General features: G+C 39.4%; 1 protein-coding gene across 1 annotated transcript in view; it reads right to left on the reverse strand.

The window, feature by feature from the left end:
* CDH2 (cadherin 2) overlaps positions 1-27,800 on the reverse strand; it is a 115,755-nt gene that overhangs the window by 12,312 nt on the left and 75,643 nt on the right. Inside the window, exons 3-14 of the mRNA XM_063167915.1 lie at positions 25,731-25,957; positions 23,757-23,903; positions 22,517-22,672; positions 21,004-21,148; positions 19,776-19,948; positions 14,755-14,892; positions 14,208-14,393; positions 12,037-12,293; positions 10,558-10,700; positions 9,133-9,366; positions 8,580-8,813; positions 7,204-7,343 (exon numbers count right to left, since the gene is read on the reverse strand). Coding sequence (XP_063023985.1) covers positions 7,204-7,343; positions 8,580-8,813; positions 9,133-9,366; positions 10,558-10,700; positions 12,037-12,293; positions 14,208-14,393; positions 14,755-14,892; positions 19,776-19,948; positions 21,004-21,148; positions 22,517-22,672; positions 23,757-23,903; positions 25,731-25,957 — 2,180 coding nt within the window. The remainder of the gene's footprint in view (positions 1-7,203; positions 7,344-8,579; positions 8,814-9,132; positions 9,367-10,557; positions 10,701-12,036; positions 12,294-14,207; positions 14,394-14,754; positions 14,893-19,775; positions 19,949-21,003; positions 21,149-22,516; positions 22,673-23,756; positions 23,904-25,730; positions 25,958-27,800) is intronic.

Below are 27,800 nucleotides of genomic sequence, written 5' to 3' on the forward strand. Positions count from 1 at the left end.
AACAGGACAATGCAGCCTTCAAAAATCTCCTCCTTAAACAACTTCCTCTTGGGCAAGGCAGCTATTCACTGAAAAGCACCTGAGTAATAATCACTCATAGAGCAGTGACTGGTTACAGCAGGAGATGGTTTAAACATCTTTTATTTTTGTCATCCTCACTAGTTGTTCTAAATTAGAAGATTTACTTAAGTTCTTGGAAAAAACCCTAACAAAGTAAAAAATGTTTACAGTAACTGGTAACTGCCTTGTATGAATGTATCCTGGAATGTTATGATGCAGAACTGCAAACAACACAACGAAATGACAATGAACTAAAACTATAAAACGCTCTGCAGAGACAGGACGGACTTTTTTTGAGAAAGGAACACGCAGAAAATATTTTAATACGTTACATCTGAATTGAGCTTTCCACTACCACAGCCTAGTGCCTGGAATGTGATTGACATTCATTAATGATTTATGACTCTGGCTTCTCTGCTGTCTCGGAGCTCTTGGTTTATTTCCTGGCGGGTCATGAGACTGTGTGTGATACACTTCTAGGGGTGACTTGGGTTTTCACCTTCTGCAGAAGGAAAGCTTTGCCTAGCCACCAACACAGGACTGGACACATGAATAATGTAATAAAACCACTATACCTGTTTCTCATTTTCAAGGGATGCACCCTTTGCAAAGAAATATGGAAGTTCAGCTCTATCCCCATACAAGAAATAATCAACTTAACTGTCAAAGATCACTTTGACTTAATTTGATGGTAAGACCTGTGTCTTTCACTGAACACAATCAGCTGCAGTGGTTTAGGTGCATATAAAGCAAGAGTAGCAGAAATTTGAATTTTACCCGCCCCTTTTAGAGGATGGAGCCTTAGTATAAACCCAGCTTTTTTATTTTCTGAAGAGAACAGAACTAATAATGACTCTGAAGTACCTATGGATAAAACCCGTGTTCTGCTTTGCCTTTTTGTCCCAAAGGCAATTACTGTCTACTCCAATAGAAAAATGAGATGGGGAAGTAAGGAAAGAAATATTTTACTCCTGCATGTTCCCACTGAAAAAAAAGAAGGAAAAAAAAAAATGTGAAAACCAATCCTGCTATATATTCTACCCCCAAACCCAGCAAACATCATCCTAAAAGGCTATCAGAAATTTTCACATAAAACATTGCTTGAGTTCTGCAAAATACTACAACCTCCCCTAAATCTTACATTTCCTGAAACTATGAGACTTCAAAAAAAGCAAAGATAGAGAACTGACTAGATGTAGGCTGCAGGTGGGAGGATAGTTAAAATGCCTACACCAACAGTTGCTCTTTGTCACTTGCTTTTAGATTACTTTCTGCCATACTGCTTTTCCCATTTGTTTTTATTATAGATGCATCTGGAGTACTACAAGTTAATAATTTTTAAGATAACAAAGAAGCTGGCTTATCTTTTTCATAATAAGAAAGGTGAAAGTGAAGCTCCAGCTGCAGATACAATGCAGTAACAGGCAGAGGTTCTAGATATGATAAAATAAAACAAAACAATTTTGTAATGGAATTATGAAAATACTACTTTTCACATCACGAGATAAAGATTCACCAAGGAATGACAGTAATTCCTCCACAGGAGCACTGTATGAGTCACTTATTCAAAAAAGTGAAGCTAATGTCTTAGTAAGCAAACACAATCCCTGAAATAACTACCTTTTAATTACAGCATTGTATATTCATTGGGAATATGATAGCAACCTTTATTTCATTCATTATGTTTGAAATTTCAGAACATAAAACATGCTCTATTCTTAATACAATGCAAAATGAAGGTTAAAAACCGAGAGTATATTATCTCATTAACACTCAGGGTGGTGAAAAAGAAAATCTAATCACATGGATATATAAAGTTCATGGAGTAGGTATGGACCATTATCATGTTTACAAAGTAAAAAGATCCAGCACAGAAGACTAATGTTATCTCAAAATGCGGGCATACAGAAAGTTATGACAATATGAAAAGGAACCCCAAAACCCAGACACAAAAATTCAGATGGACTACCTACTTTTGCTTTTATCTATGACACATAAATGCTGGGACACAGCTACCCTTTTATAAAAGAGCAATTTCTGTTCAGAATTTAGATCCTGCACACATACAATAAACCATTCATCTTTTATTTTTAATGTGATTAACAGCGTTAAATGCTACGATTTTCTCTATGTAAATATGTAAAAAATATGACAAAAAGCAAGCTATTGATTAAGGTAAAAAAAACTGATGTAGGAAGGACAATGAAGACTCCTCAGCAGTAAACGACTTAGAATAATAGTAAAATCACTGCATTGAAATTCTAGTGCTGAAAAGATCTGAGGGCTAGATTACCCTACATGTTCAAAACAGCTCATCTGCAATACTTTAAAAGCATACCACCCACTTGCTCAGACAACTTGCTTCAGCAGGACTACCTGCATGAGCAAGTATTGCTAAAATTCAGAAAACATTATAGAAATGAACTCAAAGGAGAGAATCATCTTGTGCAATGAGACATATTACAATAGCAATTAGATAAAAAAAAAAAAGTATCACAGTTATCAGGCTAACATATGCTGCACACATCCCAGTCAAGCACCCATCACCTTGATGTAAGTCACACAAATGGCCCGAGATATGTGACAAAAATGAGTTAGTGATGGTTATGGGTTGTGATGTGCTGTGTGTGCAAACTGCACTGCAGACACATGCTAAGTGCTCCAAAACTCAGTCAGCAGCAGGTTTGGGTTCTCTGGAACTGAGACTGGTGTTACAAGTTCAAAGCACATTATATCAGGAAAGAATATTCACCATTTGCACCTCACACCTCCCCATTTGCTGAACAACTACAAGTTACGGATCATGAGGTTCATTAATAGTCAAGAGAGGCACTCACTCCAGTTTCCTAATTTGAACTTTCTGTTTCAGAATATAAAAAAACTATACTGTCCCTCACCCGCAGGAGTTTAAGATTCAGATATAATTTTAGGAAAAACAAAACAAAACACCAGGGTTTAACAAACAAAACAAAACCAAAACAAACCAACACCAAAAAAAAACCCCCAACCCCAACACTTTTCCCCTTCCCAAACCAGTCACATTGACTTCTGCAGAATGATGCTGACTCAAACCCTCTCATGGCCCGTCTCCTCTAAGTCAGGTAGCTCAACTGTTGAAAGTAGAAAACAGTAAACAGAATCCTGAGAGGAATCCAAAGCTTTCTACCTGGAATAATTCTGCTTTTTCTAATTCCTCCCTTATCCCCAAATTCTGCTGGTACATTCATTGTTCAGAAAACCCAGACAGTTGCTGCCTGGAACAACAGGAGTGCCGTAAACATTTTGGAGCCTGCTCTTCAGCCTGTTTTTTCTAGGTGAAAAAAGTCCAAAACACTTCCAGTGTTGACAATGCTCTTTGGAGGCGAGCAGGATGACTTCAGTTATGACCCACAGATCAAAAGCTTTTTTGGCTTACAGAATTAATAGCATATTTCTCAGCTGCTGTGGAGATCACACAACCCTGTGTACATCATGCCAGGGTAGAAGACAACTATGAATCATTCAAGATCCTCAATTTTCTTGACAAGCATTCAGTCTGTCAGACAGAACAAAGCAGGCCAAGATGGCCTCAAATGGGATTAACAGAAGACCTTCACGAAGGACTAAACTGCTCTTTTATTACAGATTTCACTTCATAATTCCTTGGAATTGCTGGCACAGGAGAAAAAAAAAAAAACCAAACACACCAACAAAAAATGAAAGAGGAATTCCAACTTGTTTTTGGCAGTTGCTGTGACTCAGAGGAATTTGCTGGAATTTGAACTCATCTAATTTCTTACAGGAGACATCACTCTGATAGAATGTACGGAGAGTTTGAAAGGAACCTGCTGAACATGTTTTAGGAGTTTCTGGGTCTGACATGACAGCTAAGAACCCCAACTTGCATAGTTTCAATACAAATAAATTAAACCTCTCAAATAAATAAGTATTTTAAGATAAAAAACCTCCAAAATTTAATTTGTTTCAGGATACAGAGAGACCTAAGTTCTATCACTTACCTTCAAGCTCTAACAGTCTCATCTTCAAATAACCTAAACATCTGGGAAATATCAGGCCACACAGGGTAAATATTCAAGCGGTCCTTCTAGAGAAGCATGTGATTTTAAAAAGTAATTTGCTGGCTATCAATAAAAGTAACTTTACCTTTTATGAAAATGTCTGAAGCTTTTAAAATACTGTTTTCACTGAGATGCACACGAGGCTTTAAAATTCCCTTTTATTTCACCACATGAGATGCACCCTGGGCAGGATGGCTCTGTGTTTGAGTCACCTTGTTTACTGCCTTCTACTGAAGCTGCTTGTTTAATCAGTCCTCAGGATTTTAGGTATGGTGCACCATAAAAAAAAGTTAATATTGATGCAGAGCATTTTCCTGTAATTTGCTGATGACTTATGGATCCAAGATTGACACAAAGCAATTTTTCTTGATTTTAATAGAACAGTGGCAGTTTTACCCTGTGAGGCCTCATTCTGCAAATACATTTTTGATGTTAGTCCCATACTTTTTCAGAACACTCACTTTGAAACTTTAATACTTTCATTAACATTGACAAAAACACAAAGATCTTTCTAGCCAATATCTTTTCCCCACAGTGCTGCACGCAGCTTTGCTTATGCAGTATTTTGCTAAGCCATGGTTTGCAAAAATGATATTACTGCTTGCAGAGAACTTGTTGGGACATTCGAAAAGCTCTGCATTCTAAGTTCTGAAATCTCTCATAAATGTGTGCAAAACCAAATAAACCCCAATGAAGTATCATTCTCCCTCTTTCCTCTGGGCACAGAAGATAGAGGGGGCCAGGAGGGAAACAAGAAGAAACAAATCTAAGAATAATTACCATCTAGTTAAGCACAGGAAGAATTTAGATTTTAAAAAAATGTCTGACCAAAATAAAGTAAAATAATCTCCCTGAAAAGCAAGACAGAATATATTTACATCATCCATTGTAGACAAGAAAAAAAGATGAGAAGTTTGTGCTCTCTCTTCATCCATTCTGCATAGGAACAACTTCCTAGCTTTGAAGCTATGGGAGAACCTACCCCCACTTTGCCACCAGTGGTATAAAACTGGCTACACTAGAAATGGTCACAAAAGCTTGTTACACTTTGTACAAGCTGTTCTTTTCTGGACATGTATTCTACATTTGGAATGTACAAGTGTGTTTTAGACCCCCAGAGACTGGCCTATTGTCAATGGATCAAAAAGGGGACCTGCGTACCTGAACAAAGTGGCTGCAGTGAAGATAACTAAGTGGCAGTAGTGGCTTTAAAATTCATATTTAGAAAGTAAGAAGGGGGTTTGTGACTAAAAATCATTCAATCTTTTGTAAAGCCCTTACAATTCTCTGTGTTTAGATGCTTTCTATGTCCACTGTGAGAGGAAATGGTCCTAATTCCACATTCCTTACTGTTTTCCTGCCAGTGCGCCCGCTGGCAGCTCTCCTTTCTCTGCGCGCAGCACGCCCGTTCGCTGCGATTACGGACGCTTTACATCGCGCCCGTCTCCGCGGCACCCACGGGACGGCTCACTGCCTCCTGCCACACCACCCTGACTGCACCTCTCACAAAGACAGCACTGCCAGCTGGAGAGGAGCACAGCACAACAAGGGCAGAGGAGAGACTTCGGAACCATTCCTGTGTTGCTCTCATCGTACACCGTTACTGTGGTTCATGTTTCTGATCTGCAGCACAATCCCACCCAAAGCTACCCTACCATCACCTATGGCTTCCCAATGCAGCATACTCAGTGAACCTAACTCACTTCTGTCCTGAGGGTTGTGTGGACAGTAATTAAAAATCAAAGATCCATGACAATTGCTGAACAGATCCCCCAGAGAATTCGGGATGATGGAGCTGGGAATATGTGAACTGGAAAATTACTTCTCACAGGACTGAGTTTTCCTAATTTTCTTTTAAGACTGCAACTTTTCTCTACAACAACAGATGCATGAACAGGATGCAGTTCTTGTACTGAAACTATGTACAAATATCTGGAATACATGCATAGACTCAAAGGCTGTTTTCACTTTATTTAACATAAGCATTTTTCCAAAACTGCATAAACTGAAGTTTCCTTTGAAAGCTGCCTAAGAAGAACATTATGCAGAAAAGCCAGGAAGTAGGAACAGTACTTGGGGAAATGCAGGAAGCATGGAAATTACTAAGGGGAACACAAATTTCAGATAAACAAACAAATGAGCAGAAGGAAACTATAGAAGTCTGTACCAGTGAAGGGAGACACTTTTCAGATAACTCAAGTGCCAGATGACTGAGACTGGGGATGTGTGGAAGAATTGCACTTAATTTTTCAAGGCTTTTAACTGGAAAATTTCTTAGACTCTATTATATGCACTGTTCTCTTTGTAATTACTACACTCACTTCTACCATTGATAATGTGCATAAATCTGCTGTTTGTCATGTTCATAACACACTTAATAAACGTCCTCTAAAGGAAGGAAATCACACTGCTTCTAAATCCACTAACTTGGAGAGAGAGGGGGGAAAAGCCACTATTCTTAGCATATACACATCACTCCTAGCCCTCTGACATATCAGCAGTGGTTCAACCAGAGGTGACATGAGAGTAAATGCACATGGCACCTGCCTGGGAAAGCATTTGAATAAACACAGATGTGCCCTGACAGCTACTTGAAACCTAAATGCTTTCCAAGCCTGAAATCCCAGTGGTGGCAAATCTGTCAATAGCCAACATTACTATTTATCTAGAAAGGCATTCACCCACCACCAAGAAAGGGTTGTATTTGGTTGAGATGATATTAGGCACCCTGCACTTGTGTAGCTGTACAAGTTCCCAGACAGGGAGCGAGGAAAGTTTACAGACAGCAATGACAGTAAATGTTAACTTTCATTTAAATATAACAGCCTTAGCTGGAATCTGGTCAGAATGCTTTTACTGCAAGAGGACAAGATACTGCTGTTACATCTTATCCTAATGGCAAGCAATTGGTATATCTGTAATGGCAAAAAAAAAGAGAAAAAGATAAAGCAATGTTTTATTTAAAGTTATTGCCTTCAGTACTTAATGTAAAAATTAGCTACCTACTAGAGTGTTTCAATGTAAACAAAACAAAGTGCAGAGAGAAGTGTAAATCTACACATAAAACCCATTAACCTTTCCTCACCTGATCTTCTTCTCCACCCCCTTCTTCATCGTATTTCAGAATGTTGTCCCTCACATCATCTTCAGGATCAATCAAGAGCTGCTTTGCCTGACGCTCTTTATCACGGCGTTTCATCCATACCACAAACATTAAAACTAAAACTGTAATGCAAAAATGGAAGAGATAAAACCACACCTTAGTTCTGAACTACAGCCATAAAAACTGTAGGAATTTAATGTGAAGATTTAAAAGAAGAAAACAAAAAAAGCAATGAAGTTGGATTTGACTGTTCTGGAGGTTTTTAAAATTAATAATTTGACAGAAGGCAGCTTAAGTAAGAGAAGATTCAACTCAGACCACCATAGACAATTCGGTTTAGAAATCAATCAATCAATCAATCACATATTCAAAGTTGTAAGGAACAAATCCATTCCACATCTGCAAAATAAACTTCCCATGAAAAGAATTAAGAAAGACTGTGCTTCCTAAACCACTATATTCAGAAAGAAATCTTTCCTTCAATAAGGCTCTGTTAGTTTCATACCTAGCATTTTAAAAATTTATTCTATCAAGAAAGTAAATGCACTGCGTGCTTGTGGAGAATCATGTGCTTATCCAGGCTCTTTTTTTTTTTTAATTACTCCTTTCCATAATTTTCTATGTTCTAGATGGGTGCATAGTGTACTATGACCAGGCGAATCTCTCCCTTGTGTTCCACCACAATAGGCAATCAGTTAACTATAATGTGTAGGAGAGCTAGCTAATCTAATTATCTAATTTACCACACTGGACAGACACTCATGATTTTTAGTCACTTCCCTTACTCACACAAAATAAAATACTAGTACAGCTTTATGCAGTATTTAAACATACACATCATTGCAACACCTGTCTTTCTCGTCAGGCCTTACACAAAGGGCTCTGATGCATTACTTTGCAACAGCAATTCCTACTTGCATTAATCTGAAGCACAGCAGTATTAACATCAGAGCACTCCTTAAAAGCATTTTTACCTGCTATGGGTGGCACCAAATTGCAGAGTACTGGCAGCACAAGACAGATTAGAAGCCTGGGGACTAATCACATCTTCAACCTGGCCACTCAGTGATGTAATGCCACAAGTGTCCATGAGTATCAATGGAAAATCTCTTTCACAAACCCAATGCAGGACTCTGAGTGCCAAACAGGTGCTAGCTGTACTCTGTCCAACTCTAAATCCTGTACTATCAGGAAGTTTTCATACTTGTCCAAAACACAGAAACATGCAGAAACAATTCCTGGACCTGAGCCTTTAATAGCTCCCCGGTCTTTGTCAAGGTACCTGATACTAAAATAAGTAATATTGTACTTGCAAAACAAGGGTAAAGGAGTTAAAAATAGGAGAGCTATCTACTCACTGAGCAAGATGATGATACAAAGCAGAATTGCAATGATGGCACCAGTGCCCAGCCCTGCACCAACAATCCTGTCAACATCTGTGCAGTCTCCATTTAAGTCACACTGGCAAACCTTCACCTTCAGCAAGGAAGTGCTGGATGCGTGTGGATTTCCAGAATCTGTAATTACTATGGGCACGTCGTAGATGCCGGCCTCCAGGAACCGGATTCTTAAGGAGAGCTGGGCGTGATCACCTGTGTGTGAAAATAAGGTGCTGGTTAAAAAGTAATATATTGCTCACATGGGATTAAAATAGCACTGGCAAAAATAGCTCGTGTTTCAGCTCGGGGTTAACTTCTTGCTCAAACTGCTATGTGATACTCAGGGTAACAGACTTCCTGACTGCTGTGACCATCTTTTCTTTCTTAAAATTTCTTTTCCTCTGGAGAAGTTACACTAAGGTCATTTCTTGTTCATATCAACCAAACTCATGTACGTTGTGAAATAATACCACAGAGAAGATATTTGCAGAAGTTTCTTTAAAACTATGAAGATTTCCACAATGTTAATTACCACTAATTCGAACAATGGTCCAATTCCTCTTAATACTAGCAGGTGTGTCAGGCAGCTCAAAGGCAAACGGGCCCGCATTCGGATCTATGTCAGGGTCTACAGCAGTGATGTTAATAGCATTAGGCTGCAGTGTTTCACAAGTTGTGGCTTCTTTTGGATGCACTTGGGGGGCATTATCATTGATGTCCAGCAGGTATATCTGAAGTGTGCCAGTTCCACTCATTGGGGGTATTCCTAAAAGAAAACAAAATAGCATTAAGCCTGTTTCCAGTTGCAAAGCTATTTAAACGAAGCTGTAGCAACACACTTACATGTTTACCTCAGTTTTGGGATTTTTTTACAAAACCAATTTAACACTGTCACTGGCCCTGCTAACACAATAATTCTTATGTAGTCTGCACTCAGAAAAATGGCCCTACTCAGCAAAATTCAGCAAATAACTGCAGATCCATAGATCATGGACTCACCCACTTCATTGACCAGACAGACAGTAAATCTCCAGAGATGGTCCACATCAAAGGCTTCAAAGAAGGTGCAAAATTGGGATGGTTGTTCTCTGGAAAAATTATTTCCTAACTTTGAAGGCTTAAGATCACTCTTTACCATAACTGTGCTATTTAAATTCTTTCTAATACTGAGTTTCATCATGCTATTTCTGGACATTCCTGCCATCCATATCGAATGTGTGATGCTTCTATAAATCTTGCTGGAATCACACTGGTGTGATCATTTGGCACTGAATTTTTCAGTATAACTAGCAATGGTTCTCATTCCACCTCCCATAATCTTCCAGTTCCATTTATGCCTTTTCTCCAGAACAGAGCCAAAGTACAGAAACAGCTGATATAGTTTCCAGTTCAGAAATTTTTACCACGTCTATTTTCCAAGGCAAATAGCCCCAGTGTTTCAGTTTTCCCTTATAATGTGAGAATGTCCCTAACTGTGCCTGTCCATCTTTCTGCTATCAGCTATGAACAGTACAGCCCTCCAGCTGAAATCAAAGGACTCATTTCTGAGCAGTGTTAATTGTCATTAACAAACTGACAACAAAAAGATACTTTTCCCTCTGCACTGCTGCAGCCTGAATGTGGGAAAATACAAAGCCCCTCCAATGACACATTCCCCCCCATAAAGCCCACTCATGCTGTGCATTCACTCAACCTACCACACTCCCATGCAGGGCTTTTTCAATTTGCTGTCAACTCAACTAATGTAACCAAGACTGTGTTTCTCTATAAACTCAGAGAATTATTCTTCAGCCATTTCCCAAGTAGCTGGGAAATTATACATGGTCTGATAGTAATACAGATTTCCAACGGGATGTATTCTAAGCATAACCTGTTTTCTGCCCCAGTAAAACTGAATGCCATTCAATCACAAAGATGAAAAGCTTTTTGAAAAAAAATCCACAATATTGATACATACCATTATCAGAAGCAAGAAATGTTGCATTATACATATTGTTTTGCACATATATTGACTCTCTGTCCAAAACAGCTGTAGTAGTTATTTGTCCATTAACAGGGTCAATTTTCAGCCAGTTTGCAGGATCTGAAAGTTTTGAGTACCTGTGTATTTAATCATAAGTTATGTTATTTATCTACCAACATAAATGCTAGCAACAAAGACAGTATTAGTACTTTAATTTGTATTCTGAACATATTTTTGGAATTTAAAGATAGTATTTTATTTTTCATAATAAATTTCCATTTATCAAGCCCTGTCAGTAAATTTCTTGGAAATACATATTAAAACCAGTCCTGCATTTCGATTCTTCAAGTGCCTTGCCCTGTAAGTTATCATGTAACTGGAGGAAATAATATAATTACCATAAACTATATAACATTAATACTCAGACTCAATTAAAATACTCAGTCAGGATCCTACTTGGTTTTTCTACACCTACAGAGCTATTCATACTAATTTTCATATTGTCAGAGTGCTTGAGAACAGGAGAGAAGTAAAAATGGATAGTGTTAGTTGCACTAACTCATATTGTTCTAGCACTTCAGTATTACTTCATTTTCAGAGGCCCTGGTTTTACTGCATGTTTTTCATCTTAATTTGAAAGAGAAGTGTCTTTCAACACCATTCTTCTATCTGATAAATTTTGTCTTTGACATTAATCAGGTGCAAGCTCTCTTAATGTTGAAGTCCTCATACTGTCATTTCTATGATGGTTATGTCCAGAAATGAGCAAAGTGTTACAAACAGCTAACCAAAAAATCAAGAGAATATAAAATTGCAATCATCTTGATTTTGGAAGGAAAGATAGAACATAAGCTCTGGAGTTTCTTCTACATGAGCTAAAAAAAAAAAAAAAAAGCTGGAACAGGTGAGTCCTGACCCATGGGGAGTCACAGCTTTAGCTTTGCAAATAACGCCCATTTCTTACATGAGGTACGCTCGTGTAGAAAAGTTTTAGGCATAAGAAAAATTATGATCAAATAATGATCAAAGCTGTCCGTACAAGAATTCACAGACAGACCACACCACCACTTTGCATTACTGGAGAAAAAATGAAAAGAAAACCCTTCAGATTTTATCCACAATCCATGTGAAAATTACTGGTGAATTTTAATTGCAAATGATTTTAATTCACACAAGCATGTGCCTGCCCTGACTGAATTTGCTGGGATAGAACATATACTTTACCACAGATGCATAACTGCTTTCTATCTTGATGGCATGGGACTTAGGATGAGGAAATGACCCAGTTTACACACCTGGTCAGTTCACCTTCTCTACAGCCAAAAATCCCTTTGGAGAGAGGGATTTTTGAGCACAAAACTCACACAACATGTTGGGTAGCTGTGTGCTAGAGTACATTCAGTCATTTCACAAGTCACTTCTTTGCTCCCCACCCATTCCATAACACAGACATTGCAAAGTGCTTATAGAGACCTTAGGGAGGTTTGCTGCATGTAACGATCCGGGTCCTGAGCAGTAAAAGTTGTCAACATGCTCCCAGCCATCAGCCCTTCTTCCTGACGCACGAGCTTGGGGTTTGGAACAAAATATGGGGGCTCGTTCACATCAATGACTGTAATGGACACAGTTGCTGTTGACTGAGGAGGATGCTGAATCCCCTTAGCCAAAGGCACTTGATTTTCCGCAGCTACGGTAAGTACAAACATCCTGTTGGTCTCGAAGTCAATAGGCTGGGAAGAGCAAAGAGCAGGAAGTGTTAATGTTCGCTCACAGTAGCAATAGACACACAGCAACATTTTAAATTTCAAGCACATTTTTGAAGATTACTTGTACTTTTCTGAAAAATGAGCACAGAGTGTGAAGAGAGCACAATACCATCACCTCAACACAAGCCCATGCGCTGGGGGTTTTGCTTAGCAGCATGTGGCGGTTTCAGTTCTGCACACAGCAGCAGCAGCAGTTTTGAAGTCAGAAGAGCTAGAAACCTTTAGAAATCATTCTGGGATTTAACCTACTCTGGTACTGCCATTAGAGACAAATGAGGAAACGAGTAGTTTAATCACAAAATGATGAAGAAACTCCCGGCCTTGTGCCAGGCACTCACATGTGCCTTCTGATGATCTCTCCTGGGGACAGAAAGCTGCCTCTTTCTGTTAGAAGGAAGGATGGAAGTTTCCTTCAAACAAGCTCATGACTATAGCTATTCCCATAGATCAGAGATTCTCATGTCCTCAACATCCCACTAGAAAGACTCTTGGTAATCCCAGTCAGCCTGGTTTCTGATATACCTACAGCTTCCATCTTCCCAGTGAAGATAACCTTCCGTTTGGAGAGTTCCTCACTGAGCCAGAATTCCAACTTAAGAAGAAGTAACAACAGTGTGAATCTAGAGTTCCTCTGTCATGCTGCACAGGGTTGAGGCATTCCTGGAGACAGGATTTCCCTTTGTACTATGCACTGTACTACTCACACAGATCCCAGATTGGAAGAAAACCCTGTACCTTACTGGGGCAGTTGGCATGTGACAGTATGAAGTAAATGACAAGAGACAATCTAATCTTCATTACAGGTTGACAGATAACTCATTGCACTGCCAATAAAAACTGTAGGCAGGTTTCCAACTCTTCCCATGTCTGGGCACTTAAAGGAGTGCTAAAAAGCACAGACACTCACATAATTCTTCCTGGAAGACTGCAATGCAACAATTGGTACCTCTGGGGAAGAGCAGTTATAAACCAGAGACAGTTCTTAAAAAAAACCCACTGTGAATTACTATTAATGCTGCATGTATGTTCTATCTTTTTGTCACCTAAATACTGGGAGGATTAAAATCAAACAAAATGAAATTAAATAAAATTAAACAAAATGAAATCAAACAAAACAGAACAAAAAAAAAAAAAAAAGAAAAGGAAAAGTGAATTTTTTAATTTCCAAATGGGATTACTGGCATTGCACATTTGACTTTGAAACGGATCAGCCAAAACCAGAGCAGGCCAACTCAGAGATGAGACATTTATCAGTGGGTCATGAGGAAAGGTGGCTACTGCCTGGCAGGTTTAATTATAGAATCACATTGTTATTATCACTTGAAATAAGTCATCCCTCAACCCAGAGCTGTGTTGGCTAGAGAATGAAGATAGACAGGTTATTCCATAAAAGGTATTTAAATGAGGTTTTAAAAATAGCCAGTCTTTAAATGTCTCTTGTAGAAGTACCCTCCCACCTATTATTTTTTCCTCTCTGATTGTGCTTTGACTGCCTGTATCTCTTCCTTAATGGAAGATCTTGACATAAAATGTGCAGACGACACGCATGACTACTAATTGAGGAGGTAGGAAGTTGTTTAGACTGGCAAAAAATACTAAGCAGACACTTTTCCACAGAGTAATTTCTAACTTTTAGCAAATAAAGATTCAAGATTTGCAATTTCTAATACCTGGACAGATTTTTAAAACTGAGCAGGCGGAATACTATTGATAGCATAAGCAAGGTAACATTCGAAGAGACAGACTTGATTCCAAAAGGTGAGCATCCATTTTATTCCAGATTCATGCTGGCCTCAGGAATTCACATTTCCCCCCATTCTGGTGTTCTCCCACCTCCTCCATCTCTGCTGAAGTCTCTGAAAGGCGGGCAGGCCTTACCTTTACGACAGTGACCAGCCCGTCGTTGCTGTTGGGGTCGGTGAGGATGGTGAAGCGGCCGGTGGGGTCCCCCCCGGTCATGCGGTACATGGCGTTCCAGGCCGGCGTGTGCGGCTGGTCCTTATCTGTCACCGTCAGGTTCGCCACGATCACATCCACCCTGTTCTCCGGCACCTCCCCGTAGAACTGCAGAAACCATGGAAACACTCCACCTCAGCTGGGGGAGCACGCATGGGCCACACCAGGCTGAACACTCATCAAAGCGGGGCAGCCCACCTCTCCTCACTGGAGCTCTGATAATTTATCTAATGAAGTTTACCTGAGGCCACCCAGAGAACCAATGGCTTGATTCCCTTGTCAGCTTTTGCCTTTTGGTCAAAAGCAGAACACAGCATGTAAGGGATATATATTCTGCACATATTTTGATTCTGCCTGCCAGTATGGTATTTAATAAGTAATAAATATTTACTGTCTGTGAATATAATGAGAGAAACAGAGAAGGGTTATAAATATGCACATCCTTCAGTAACTCCTATCCTGTACTTACAGTCATGGCAGTGAACTCTGGAGGATTGTCATTGACATCTGTCACAGCGATGACAGCAGTTGCTGTGTTTGAAAGACCATATGTTGGGTTTCCTTCCATGTCCGTAGCTTGAATTATTAATGTATATTGTTGTACTTTCTAAAACACAAAATGACAACATAAGTTTTAGACAAAACTAACATTACCATAGGACAGCAGGTGTTCCCAAAAATTGCACTCTGCTAAGCAATGGAGGCTATCACACTGTTTATTCTAGTTAGCATCACCCAAAATGACAGGAGCAAGCAAAGTTTGTGCCACAGGGATACAGCAGCAGGTTGCTTATATTGAACTACTTCTTGAAAGACCATCAAGGTTAGGACAGGCTGACTGCTTCCTACTCTAATAAATCAAACCACTTTAGACAGTTAATGCAGGATCACAGGTTTAACAATGCTTTTCAAACGGCGCAAAGAGAGCCAGAGTGCATTTTATACTAAAACAGGGAAAGTCCTCAAAAGCATTTGAGAGCACTGAGCCAAGGTAGGTTTGTCGGCCAAACGGCCACAAGTGCCAAGGTTTTGTTTCAGCCAAGCCTGAGTATAAAACTGCTGCGGCAACTTCTTGTGATCTCTATGGAAACCAAAGATGTCGAGGCCAACAGAGACGAGTAAGGGCACTGGGGAAAGGGGGAGGGAAGCACCAAACGGGCTATTTCCATAAATGTTAAATACCCTGGCTGAGTATGGCAGCCATGGGCCCCTCTCCCCCCAGTGCTGCTAACGGCCCTCGAGCTGGGCACTCGCTCCCCCCTCACAGCTGGACTGGGGCCAGCAGCGTCCCTAAGCACCCAAAATGCCTGGTGGAGACCTGACCTCAGCTTGGTGAGCTGCTTAAAACAACTTAGACCAGGTTCTATTAAAAAAAAAAAAAAAATCATAAAGATGTTTTCTGTATAAAGTCGCTGAAAAGTTTATTAGCTTATTTTAACTCATTGCTTTCAAATATTGCGCATGCTCTTTCATTCTTCCAGCTCATCGTCCTTCCTTGCAGAGAAGTGTTACCATCCAGTTCTTCCCAAAAGAAAGGACACAAACACAAGGAGCTGCTATTACTTTGAAACAGCACTTTCACAAACAGTTTGCTACCGCTTTTGGCAAAATAAAAATAATTCAAAAAGAGCTTATTTTTATGTTTTTTTTCCACTTGGTACACTATTTTCTTCCACTGTCTAAAGAGTGGGGTATATGACAGATTACTTCTCATGGAAACAATTTATAGAATCATGAAACATGCTGAGTTGGAACGGACCCATCATGATCAGAGAGTGTAACTCCTGACTCTGAGCAGGACACACCTAGAATCACACCATTTACAACCAGGAATTACAGGTATTGATACAACAAATAAGAAAGGATAATTCCATGGGTAGTATTTAGCTTTCTTTCAAACTTTGGCCAGACAGTAAGACAGACATGAGAGGTTTAACGGTTTGCACATTTCCAAGCAGCAACAATGAGTCATGGAATAGAAAGTTTTAAAAATAAGCTCTATGGATCTTTATCTCCCACTGAAGATAACGGTTTATGCTCATACCTTCTTTCACACAGAAACCCTTACAAGACACCCCAAATGTGAATTGCTACATATGCATCCCACAATTCCTTAAAAAAGCAAGACTAGTTAGTATTAAGTCTACAGAAGTGCAGGATACAGGTTTAATAATGCATAAATATAGATACATAGATGTATAGGAATTCTGACTTGGAAAATATACTTGCAAACTGACCTTCAATAGGCTTTAAACATCTTAAAGATTTCCTTCATGACACCAGTAAGAGTAGCAGTCATGAGGGAATCAAAGAAATGTTTTTACCACTTTCATCCAAGTAAAAATCATACTTTACTTACTGTGAAGCAATAAAATCTAAAGCAGTATTGAAGCAAATCTCACTGCCATATGATTCTATGTTATTGAAACAGCAGGTGCTTCTGATTCATCTGGGTCTTAATACATTGATCCCAAGAAGCAAATTTCATTAAGGAAAAAACTCCATTATTATTACACAGAGACTCAGCTTCCTTACAGTAGTCTTACTTAATTCCAACAGAACCAGCACACTAAAAACTTCCCCAGAAAGTGCACCAAAAGACAGCAGATCAGTGTTTTTGTTCGGTTCTTTGTTTTTTTTCCCCTCTTTCCAGCACTCACATAAAGCAGATCAAGTGCTGAGAGTGAAATTTCAGAAATCAACAAGCACACAACTTTGCAGGCATGGGGAAATTGGGGGAGGTGGTCTCTTTTTACTGTGGCTTGAGAAGCAGCCAGGAATGAGCCGTGGAGCATGTGTCAGCAGCCTGCACAGAGACTTAGCAGCAACACATCTAAAAGCAAACTGGCAGCTCCAAGAAAGAACGCAGACCTCATCAGTTCACATCTTTCCACTTCAACACAGGCCAAATAAAAGAGCACTTCATTGAATTAACCTCACGTGAGGCAGGAATGTCAGTGTGTAAATTTAAGTACCCTGCCTGCCTTCTTCAGCACCTCCAGCAGCAAGGCAGATGTTTTAATGCTGAAGTGAATTCCACAGCAATAATGGAAGAAATAAGAGCAGCTGGATCTCATGAAACAGCATCTTTTGAGATAACAAATGAAAGATTTCTTCTGCCTTAAGCTGAGTTTCCTTACCTAAGCAAATCTCCTCCTGTGCATGTTAGCACAGATAATGCATTGTGCATGTTAATCTAAAATACCAGCAGATGAGGAATGCTATCAGAGGAACCACTTTTTTTTTTTTAATGCCTACAACACTTATGCCCCCATAAAAAATGTGTCATATTATTTAAGAATTTAAAATTCTGCCTAGCATTTTATGATTTTAATTAGAGCTTTATCAGGTGAGACAAGACTTATAGAAAAGAGTGGAAAGGCAGAAGTGGGCAGACCAGCTGGGGTACATGGACAACAAGGCACTCCCCAGCTCACTGTCAGAAGACAATTCAACTTTGGCTCTCTAGACTCCCAGTCATTTTAATTTAATTGACTTCCACAAAATGACTCAGGAAATGGAGGAAGCAAAGCTTGGGAAGGAAACCATTTTATTTCATATTAGTCTAATTTAACATTTGAATGATTTAATGTTAATCATTAATATCCAACATGTTCAAGAAATGTTTATATATACCCATCTGGGTGTCAGCAGAGTGATCCATCAGGAAAACTGATGGTGAATGACAAGGCTTTTCCAACTGTTAATGTGAGGGTCTAAGCTCCACAGGCAGCTGGTTTCTTCCGAGTTAAATCCCTCCAGTACAGCTAGTCACCAAGTGATAAAACCTCAAGAATTATCGCTATGTCCTTCTGAAAGTTCATCTGTCAAAGATGACCAGGGGATTTTAAAAACAAGGGCAAAGCTGCCCATCATTCTTTTAATTTAACAGGGCAATACTGTAAAGTTCAGGGTTTTCCTTTGCTCAAATCCCTTCTCTTCAAAACCAACTTAAATAGAATGAATGTTAATAAAACCTCAAAAATTAATTGCAATATCTAACAGTCTGTTTAGCTTTTCAAATCTTCTGATTGCCCCTTTCAAACTGAAATGCATTAGAATATTAATAGCAAACACAGAACTTTAGAAAGCATTTTTATTCTCCATTTTAAATAACTATAAACAAGCAGCTAAAAGATGAACAGCAAACCCAGTACTTCAGATTTAATGAGCTAAAATGAGGTTAGTAATACAGAAGTTGAAACAAGATGTATTCAAAAGAGGTTTGTTAGGATTTTATAGCTTGTTTATAAAATAATGCTTATCTCTTGTGAAGTTTTCAAGTGGTTTAAAAGCACAGTTAGTGTGACAGATTTGGAGTTGGGAGGGAAATATTTTTATTCCCAACCTCACAGATGGGTGACTCACAGCAAAGGATCTGGCACGCTCCTTCTCCAGTGGTGGGCACAGTGAAGAACTGTCTAGACAGGATGCACCTTGCTCAGCACGTAGCAGTGAATTACTGACAGATTATTTCTTTTTGCTATTATTATTATTGCACTGCTCTGCCTTAGTGTGCATCTGTTAGATGTATCTGTTTCTTAAGAGCTAACAGGCTTATTGGATAAGATCCTTTCCATGACCCCAGAGAGCCAGGAGTAACTACATGTATGGAACGAACAAAGAGGTCCAATTATCATCCCTAACATAATTTTCTCTCCTCTGAGCTTTTGTACTCTGAGACTAGGAAAATAGCTGGTGTCAACAGGGTGAAAGGGAATAAGTTAAGACAGAGGAGGGGGAGAAATATATCACAGCATCATGCAATTGTATGGACTAGAAGAGACCTTAAAGATCATATAGTTGCAGACACCCAGCCCTGGGTAGGGACACCTCCAACTATGCCAGGTTGCTCAGAATGCCATCCAACCTGGCCTTGAACACTTCCAGAAATGGGGAATACACAACTTCTCTGGGCAACTTGTGCCTTCATCTTACCACCCTCACAGTAAAGAATTTCTTCCTTTTATCTGACCTAAATGCACCTGCTTTCAGTTTATAGTCACCTCCCCTCGTCCTATCTCTACATGCCCTTATTAAAAACCCCTCTCCAGGCTCTCCCCTAGGCCCCATTTGGGTTCTGGAAGGCAGCAATAAGGTCTCCCCAGAGCCTTCTATTCTCCAGGCTAAACAGCCCCAGCTCTCTCAGCCTATCTTCACAGAAGAAGTGCTCCAACCTACTGATGATCTTCACATCCCTCCTCTGGACTTGCTCCAGGCAGGTTCACTTATTTCCTGTGCTGAGAACCCCAGATCTGGATGCAGCACTCCAGGGAGGGGTCTCGGAGGAGCAGAACAGAGGAGGAGATTATTTCCCTTGACCTGCTGGCCACGCTGCTTCTGCTGCAGCCCTGGATATGACAGCCTGCAGGTGCGCACTGTCAGCTGACGTCCAGCTCCTCACTCACCCTCTCATCCACCCACCACCCTGAGCCATAATCTTTACAATATTAAGTTCAACCCAGCCCACAGGATTAAGACCTGCCTTACCTCTCTGTCAAGCCCAGCTGCAACAGTGATAATGTCACCAGTTTCGTTGTTGATTGTAAACATGTTTGGAGAGGGGCTGCTCGGGGCCTGGGACAAGATTCTGTATCTCAGCATCCCGTTCTGGGCGTTGGGATCATCAGCATCGATGGCAGTAACAGTCATCACGTAGGTCCCTAGCAGCAGGACAAATAATTGATGTTATGTAAACAGTTTATACTCAGATTATACAAGATCACTTTACAAGCAGTGGTCAAAGCGCATATTTCTTTTGGTAAAATCTGCACATTCTTTCTTTACTTAAAACAAACTGGCTAAAATCAAGACTCACCAACAGAGTAATTAAAATACATAAGAGGAGATAAAAATACTCTATGTTTATAAAAGACTAGATTTGCTTATAACTGAAGAAGCTACATAAACAATGAAACTCTACAGTTCTGCCACAAATAACATTTCTGTAACAAAAGAACATTTCATGTTTAGATACTTATGTTATTAATTGGGCCAAAGGAAATATACTTATTGTTCAGAATTGGTGAACATACTGATAGTGACGGAAAATCAATATAAATAATACTCTTTCAAAAGTCTTTGAGATAGATCTCAAATGCCAAGTAAACACTGCAAAGTTAGGAAACACATTTCTGGTGCTAACCTTTCATTTTGCACTTCTGACAAATTAAGGAAGTGGTTTCAGCCATAGTGCAAACTTTAGTCTGAGCTGATTAGAATTTTAATGAGATCTGAACAACACTTAGGTTTTCTCAAGAATTCAAATGACACTGATTTCAAATCCCAGTGTTTGCAAAGCCTCTGGGAATCAGAACTAGAACTGTATCTAGTGACATTCCAGAAGTCTCTTATACCCTGACCTGTCAACTAAATGAACATCAGTGTCCATCATAAAAATAAATGTAAGAACTGTGATGTTATAATTAGGATTTTGAAAACCATAAACCAGAAGTCATATCCCTAAAGCCTCCCCTGATTTTAGTTAATGCACATAGCAATTTTGCCTTTTGGAAATGAATCCCAGCATGCTAAAAAGTGCTTTAAAAATAGGGTGAAATAAGAAGACAGAGGATCTGAGATTTTGCTCATCACACTAAAGACACCTTTCAAAGTATTACAAGGTCTGAAGGCACTCCCTTCATCACACCTTCAAAATGACACTGTAAACATGATACTTCAAAATAATACCTCTGCCTCCCAAAAGCCCAGATCTTACCTGGCTTTGATCCTTCAGGGACTGTCCCATTCCAAACCTGGTGTAAGAATTCAGGTCTATTGTCATTCATGTCAATGACATTAATAACAATGTCAATAGGATTTTCCACCTGGTTTCCATTTACATCCACTGCATGTGCTCTCAGCTGCAAAAGTCATTAAAAGTATTAGAATTTTCACAACATACAAGTGCAAATAGATATAATAATAGTGACAGGAAATTTCAGGCCAGACATTTTTAGCTCAGTGTATTTTCTTATCTGCCACTGCTCCCTCATATCGACCTTTTAAATTTCCAAGCTGCTAATGGAACCGATGTTCAGACTTCCAAACTATTCTAAGTTGCAGACTTCCTTCTTTGATTTGATGAAAATTATTTTAGATCATGTAATTTTGATCACTACTAGTGCCTACTGTCATATAGAATTCCGGTTTTAATAATGGTTATTAGAAAACATTCCCTAAAAAGGTGGAGATTTAAATGCAAATCTGTGTATTTAGACCAGAGCATGGCCATTGCTAGGGAAAGGAGCAACTTTCTCCTATAGCAGTCCTGCTGATGCCCATCATGTATACACACACACACACTTATCTTACGGCTACAAAGCTACTAGAAAGCAGCAAAATGGCATTATTAACTCACCACTCTGGTAATGACTCATATAAATGTAAATTCCTAAGTCAGTAAAATCCTGAATTGCCAATGTCAAATTCTCAGTTAAAATCTCATGGATGCTAGAGCTGTTGTATGAGAGCCTTTCACCCACACCTCCCCCCAGATGCTTCCTGCTGTGTCCTCTGTTTGGGAGCAGCACTCAAAGATCTCCCCAGAACACAAGGTAAGGAGTGTTTTAATCCACAACATGCTGGAAAACTCTCTCCAGGAGCTGGGTGATTTCAGCACGGTTTCCCAAAAGCACAGGACACTTTAGGTCACAGCCTGCTCTCCCCGTCTTCCTTGCAACTTTCCTTTTCCACTGGTACTGGAATCTGTGGTCTACTTTTTCAATTTCTTTAGAGCAAAGAATATCATTTTCATAAGCTGACAGGCCTAATTTACAATTCTATTAAAATGCTTAGATTTGGCCCTAAAATAAAAATTGGTATGTTATTCTTCCCATCCATTTCTCAAATCACAGCTGCTGCTGCAATTCTAATAGCAGTCACATCCTAATTTAAGTTGCTGAATTAAAAATAAACTTCTGGAAAGTATACAATTCAGTGGAGACTGTGATCAATGGCCTGTACTTGAAATATAAGCCACAGTACCCATATTTCCATATTTTAAAATTACTTTACCTAAATACATTTAATCACTGTTTACGTATGTTAATGTATTTAAGCTGCTTAAATATAGTAAGAGTTAGCCTTATTAAGTACAATAAATACAAATCTGCTACAAACTCCTCAAATCATATCTCATACAAAACTAAATGCTGGCTGCTCAAGTCATGTTTGAAGCAGATGTTCATCTTCAATTTGATAATCTGATTTGTGGTAAATTAAACTCTTACATGAAAAGAAGCAATCTGCTCCCGGTCTAAAGGCTTTGTGACAGACAGCTGTCCTGAGATGGGGTTGATGATGAAGATGCCTGTGGGAGGCTGGTCAGCTCCTGGGCCAGTCACGCTGTACCGCAGAGAAAGGCTTTTATCACGATCAGACCTGATCTGTGTGTCAAAAAAAGATAACGTTTACATTAGCTACAAACAAGCGCAGGATGCGACTGCTGCTGAGACAGGCAGCAGCTCTATTTATCTTCTCCTTGCTCCTTAAGATGTACTTGCAAAAATAATTATTCTGGAAATGGTACGGAGTTGGTGTAAAGCCTGAAGTTCTTAACAGCACTCTTCGTTAAAAAGTGGTCAAAGGATATTCAGAAATGTAAAATTATCCCTGTTTATCCCTCAAAATAAAAATTATTTGTGTTAAACAAAAACAAGCAAATACTTTAGGCAGAATTGTTTAGATCTTAGAGAAAACATTTAGTATCATAAAATTACACGTGAAATTCAAAGCCTGGTTTGTGTTTTCCCTTTTCTCCTACACCTTCTCAGCTCAAAGCTACAGGCTCTCTTCCATGACAAACCAGCTCTTTAGAAACTTGCAGTTTTTGCTTAAACATCGAACTTGTTTCATATTCCAAGGAAACAACTGAAGGGCAGTGCATCTGTGAGGAGCAGCTGAATCACCAGCGCACACATAAGACAGAACAGAGTGAAGCTGTGTCCTATCAGCTTGGGCTGATGTTCTGCCAAGTTCCAACAAGTTGATCATGACCAGCCAGTACCGTGGTTGGAAGCCAGCCCAGAGGAGGCTGGCTCCTGCAGTGGCTCCTTGCAGTGGCCACTTCTGGGCAGCAGAATCCTGTGGAAGAGCTGCTGTCCTCACCCCATCAGATACAATATCCTTTGGTCTCCTGGTGCACTCTGCTTCCTGCTCACTCCCACACCATTTCCCAGGCAGAGAACTCCAGTGCAGGAGACTGGAAAACTCCTGAGACACCAGCAGAGATGCCCCTTAACACACTTACCACCCAAAACAAGGTCATCTTCCACCAGTAGAGATGCACAGGAACAAGTTAAACCCCAGGAAATTAGACGCATCCCAGCATGCAATGCACAGGCAGCAACAAGAAACCAACCCAAAAGACTCTGATAAATGTCTGGATGATGAACAAGACATCATTTACACAAAATCTCTTCAAGAGCTCTCTGAGGGACACTGAAAACACACTTCTATTAACTTCCTTACCCTAACTAATTCCTGAGGAAAAGGTCCTTTGGAATTTTCTGGTAGGTTGATTGGAGGAATAACCCAGTCTCTCTTCTGCCTCTTCAGAGGGCTGCTGTGCTTGTATTGTTGCCATGGAAATATGATTTCTTCAATTTTCCTTTGGTCCTTTCCCAGGTACAAGATAAAATTAAGCACATGTTAGAAGGAGAATTACTAGCTGACATTATAAAGTAACTCAGGTACAATTACATAATTGACTGAAAGACTGTCCTTTCTCTGTGTTCATCAAACTGTTTTATTTGCATTCACAATGCAGTTTGAAAATAACCAATATCATTTACAATTTCACTGCCAAACTTTAAGACCCCCTTTTTTCCCCTTATTTAACTAGGAAGAGAAAGGGAATTATAAACCATTTATAACATGGCACTACTGTGTATACTATCTGGCACTTTCTGAGAAGTAGTTAACATTTTGCAGAATTTAATAGTATGCCTTTATGTATTTCTCATTAGCTAGAGCTTCAGTTCAGGTAATGTGCTACTGTACTCTAAATTTAGATCTGGGTGTGCTATAATGCAATTTGAGTTCCAAGAGAAGTTTAATACGTACTGGTAAGGAATATCTCAAATATTTATGACCCTATTAAATCCCATAGAATTAATGCTGTAATTATTTTAAACCTATGTCAGCCATGATGGATGCAGTAGATGACCCACTTTACACACAGGGCATTAATCTCTGCTAGGTGTCAACATTCCCTTCCTATTCCTTTCTACATCTGCAGTCATTTCATCCTTTGGATGACAGCACACACAGCTAGCTTGCTTAAGGTTGGGAACGGGGTGACAAAAACATCTTCCAAATCTTTTAAAAGAATAACTTTATTTTAATCTAGGCAACTACATTGCAGAGCATGAACAGACACCAAATGAAGGCCAGATTCTACTCCTCTACATTCTGTTGATGGTAAGGACACTGGAATAGTGTGTGTTGAATAAACAGGGCATGCACTAGCACATCTAAGCATCTGCTCTTTTACTATGCTTCCACGAACAAAATGACAGTATTTCCATTGTTAAAATCATGCCTTAGCAAATTTAACACAATCACCAAGCAAGCAAACAAATGAGGATTACACAGCAGTGGTCTCCAGTGTGTTCGCAGGAAAAATGTATTGCATAACCACATTACCTACTTTTAACATGATGCTTAAATCTTAAATGTGTACCTATTATAGGTACGTTAATCTATGAATAAATTTTGTTCTTTATCTGTAGACTAACACTTCTCCTTCACTAAGGAGAAGGCAAGAAGCAGCAGGCAACAGGTAATATGACAGAAAAAGGTAAACAACCTAATATGCTTTTCTAAAGTAAATACATTGCTAATTGCACATTGCTAGGTCTGATTTTTGTTACAGTTCTTGGTTTATCCTATGGCAGCTTCCAGCAGAGGGAGACTATCTTCCTTACCAAGGACTGCTGGAATCATGAATAATTTACCGTCTCCAATTTGATTATGACGGGACAAGACAAAGCCAATATTCCCTGCCAGAAGTGCTTTCCTACTTACTGCTGTAAATCTACAGTTCCCATCTAATAAATTTGACTGATGCATTCTATCACAGATTTGTTTATTTTGTGGTTATATTTAACTGCTTGAATAAATACTATAATACTTTCAAGCAATTTAAAATAAAGAAATGGCTGTGTGAGACTTAAATTCAGGTATAAATCTCAAGCTATACAAATAAAAAGCTCAAACACAAAGAATCCTATATAGTTAAATAGGCATGCCTTTTCATGCCTTAGCAAAACTACAGAATAAAAGATGATCAAAGTTCCTTCTAAAGCTCCAGCTTTGCATGCACTAGGTGTCCATTAATAAGCTGGTTCATGGAGAGGTGCATGACGGGCAAATTTAAACCCCTATTTTGATGCCTCTTTGTGGAGATACATTTATAGAGGCTGCATTGAGCTCTTGTTTTACCTTTTCTGAAGCCCCTGTGGAGGCTGGTTCAGGGGTTAGCTTCACCCTCATTTGCCATTCTTGCTGGGTTTCCTTGTCTTGAGCGGACACGACAAACTCTGTGGGCTCCGCTGAAAGCTGAAAGCTTCGCTCTGCATAGACCACACCATCCTCACCTACTCTGAAATCTTCTGGCTCACTGCTACCAAAGTGTATTTTTTTGTTTCCATCACAGGTTCGAAACCTCACTGTAAAACAGACATAAAATGGCAAACAAAACAAAATTGAAAAAGTGGCTCACTTGAATTTACTGTGACATCAATGCACTAAGAACAAACTCAAAAGCAAAAATACTTGTTACTGCTATTATCACATGCAGTTACAAGGTAGAACTTGTACTTTACCAGTCAGTCCATAACAATAATATTCTTCTGTGGACTGCTAGGCTGAGATTTTAACCCTAGACAGGAACAGCCTCCTGCCTACAAATTTACCCCACCACCAGCAAGAAAACCAGTTCCTTCCATGTCCTATGGTACACTTCAGTTGGTTGCTTGTTGGATTTGCATCTCAAGCTTCCCAAAGATCCAGTCAAGCTGGTTCATTAAAAACACTCAAAAATTTTTGTTACACTGCAACCATAACTGCAAACACAACTGTGTTTGCAGCACACTCTCTCTGCCAATGGGGGTAAGGCAGAAACCCTGAAATATGTTAAAAATATTAAATTATGTGCCCATATCAGCCTGTGATTCAGCTGTGCCATCTCAGGAAGATTTCTTATGAGCTCTGGGACTGAGTTTCCTTGTCCCTCATTGACAATATGGAGGAGTCAGTAAATGCCTCACAGAGAAAACCTAAGTTAACGACCTTGAGTTTTTCTTTTGGTTTGGGTTTTTGTGTTTGCTTGTTTGGGGTTTTGGGTTGTTTTTGGTTTTTTTTAAAGCTATGTTCTGTACCACACATGTCCCTTTATCTTCTCAGGGATTACCTATTCTTGTTTAATTCCCTCCTCCCTCCTTCCTTTTGTTGTGTCTGAAAGACACACACTGGAAGAAGAAGTCAGTAAAACCAAATGTAGAGATAATGATGTGTTGTCCACAAAACAGAACTGGTAACAAGTTACTGCTTTCTCTACCCAATTCTTTTCACCATCAGTTATCTTCTGGGTTACTGCAAATAATAGTAAGTAAAAAAATGAAAGTGTGCTTTTATAACCAATGATCACTCTTTAATGTTTCCAAAGCATTATGAAATATTTTGATTGCATGGGCAATAGAAGTGCAAAACACCATTATGAAGGTTGTGCTGAAATCCACATAGTGAAGATGAAGATGAAATGAGGCTTTATGCCTCATTTCAGTTATTGCACTTTTTATATTGAGCTAAACCATGCAAAAACTATTTAGTTTCAAAACCTAAAGGTCCCTCTCAAGAAAAATCACTACTAAATGTCATGCATCATGTGCTTTCTTCTGTAATGCACTGTTTTCAGGAAGGTACTAAGAAGAATCATACTTTTTTGTATTCGAACTTCAAGGACCAGGCTGATGTTCAGATGACAGACTAAATTTCTTTCCTTATTGCACCCTTCCAGTTATCCAGAATCCCCCATTTGCCCTCTCCTGACAGAAAAGAGTCCATTTAGAGTATTTTTAAAGAGTCCAAAAGAGTCCATCAGATAAAAAAGGAGACAAAGCACAGCACTACTCTAAATAAATGATGCAGCATCAACCTTCTTAACTGTAATCTTGCTGAACTGAGCAGGGATACTGCTCTTTCCAGACAGATCCATGAGTTTGAAGGTCCTTTCCTGTGAAAAGACAGCCTCCCCTTGGGGAGAAGAGCATGCCACGTCCACAAAGCACTGATTCTGAAAGAACAAATCTCCCTGGGTAAAAGGCTGAAGCCTCACCAGCAGGGCTGCTCCTGTGATCCTCCTTGGAGAGGTTGCCTCTGGTCTTCCTCATAAGCCAAGAGAGTGGTTTTCTAAAACTCTAGTAAATACTCAGCCTCTAGTGTAAGCTTTCATATATTTAAGAATTCCTATGGATCCTCAAGTCCATCTTACCTGCTTTATCAGGTACAATG

This window comes from Melospiza melodia, chromosome 1 (genome assembly GCF_035770615.1).
Source record: "Melospiza melodia melodia isolate bMelMel2 chromosome 1, bMelMel2.pri, whole genome shotgun sequence".
Lineage (NCBI taxonomy): Eukaryota > Metazoa > Chordata > Aves > Passeriformes > Passerellidae > Melospiza > Melospiza melodia.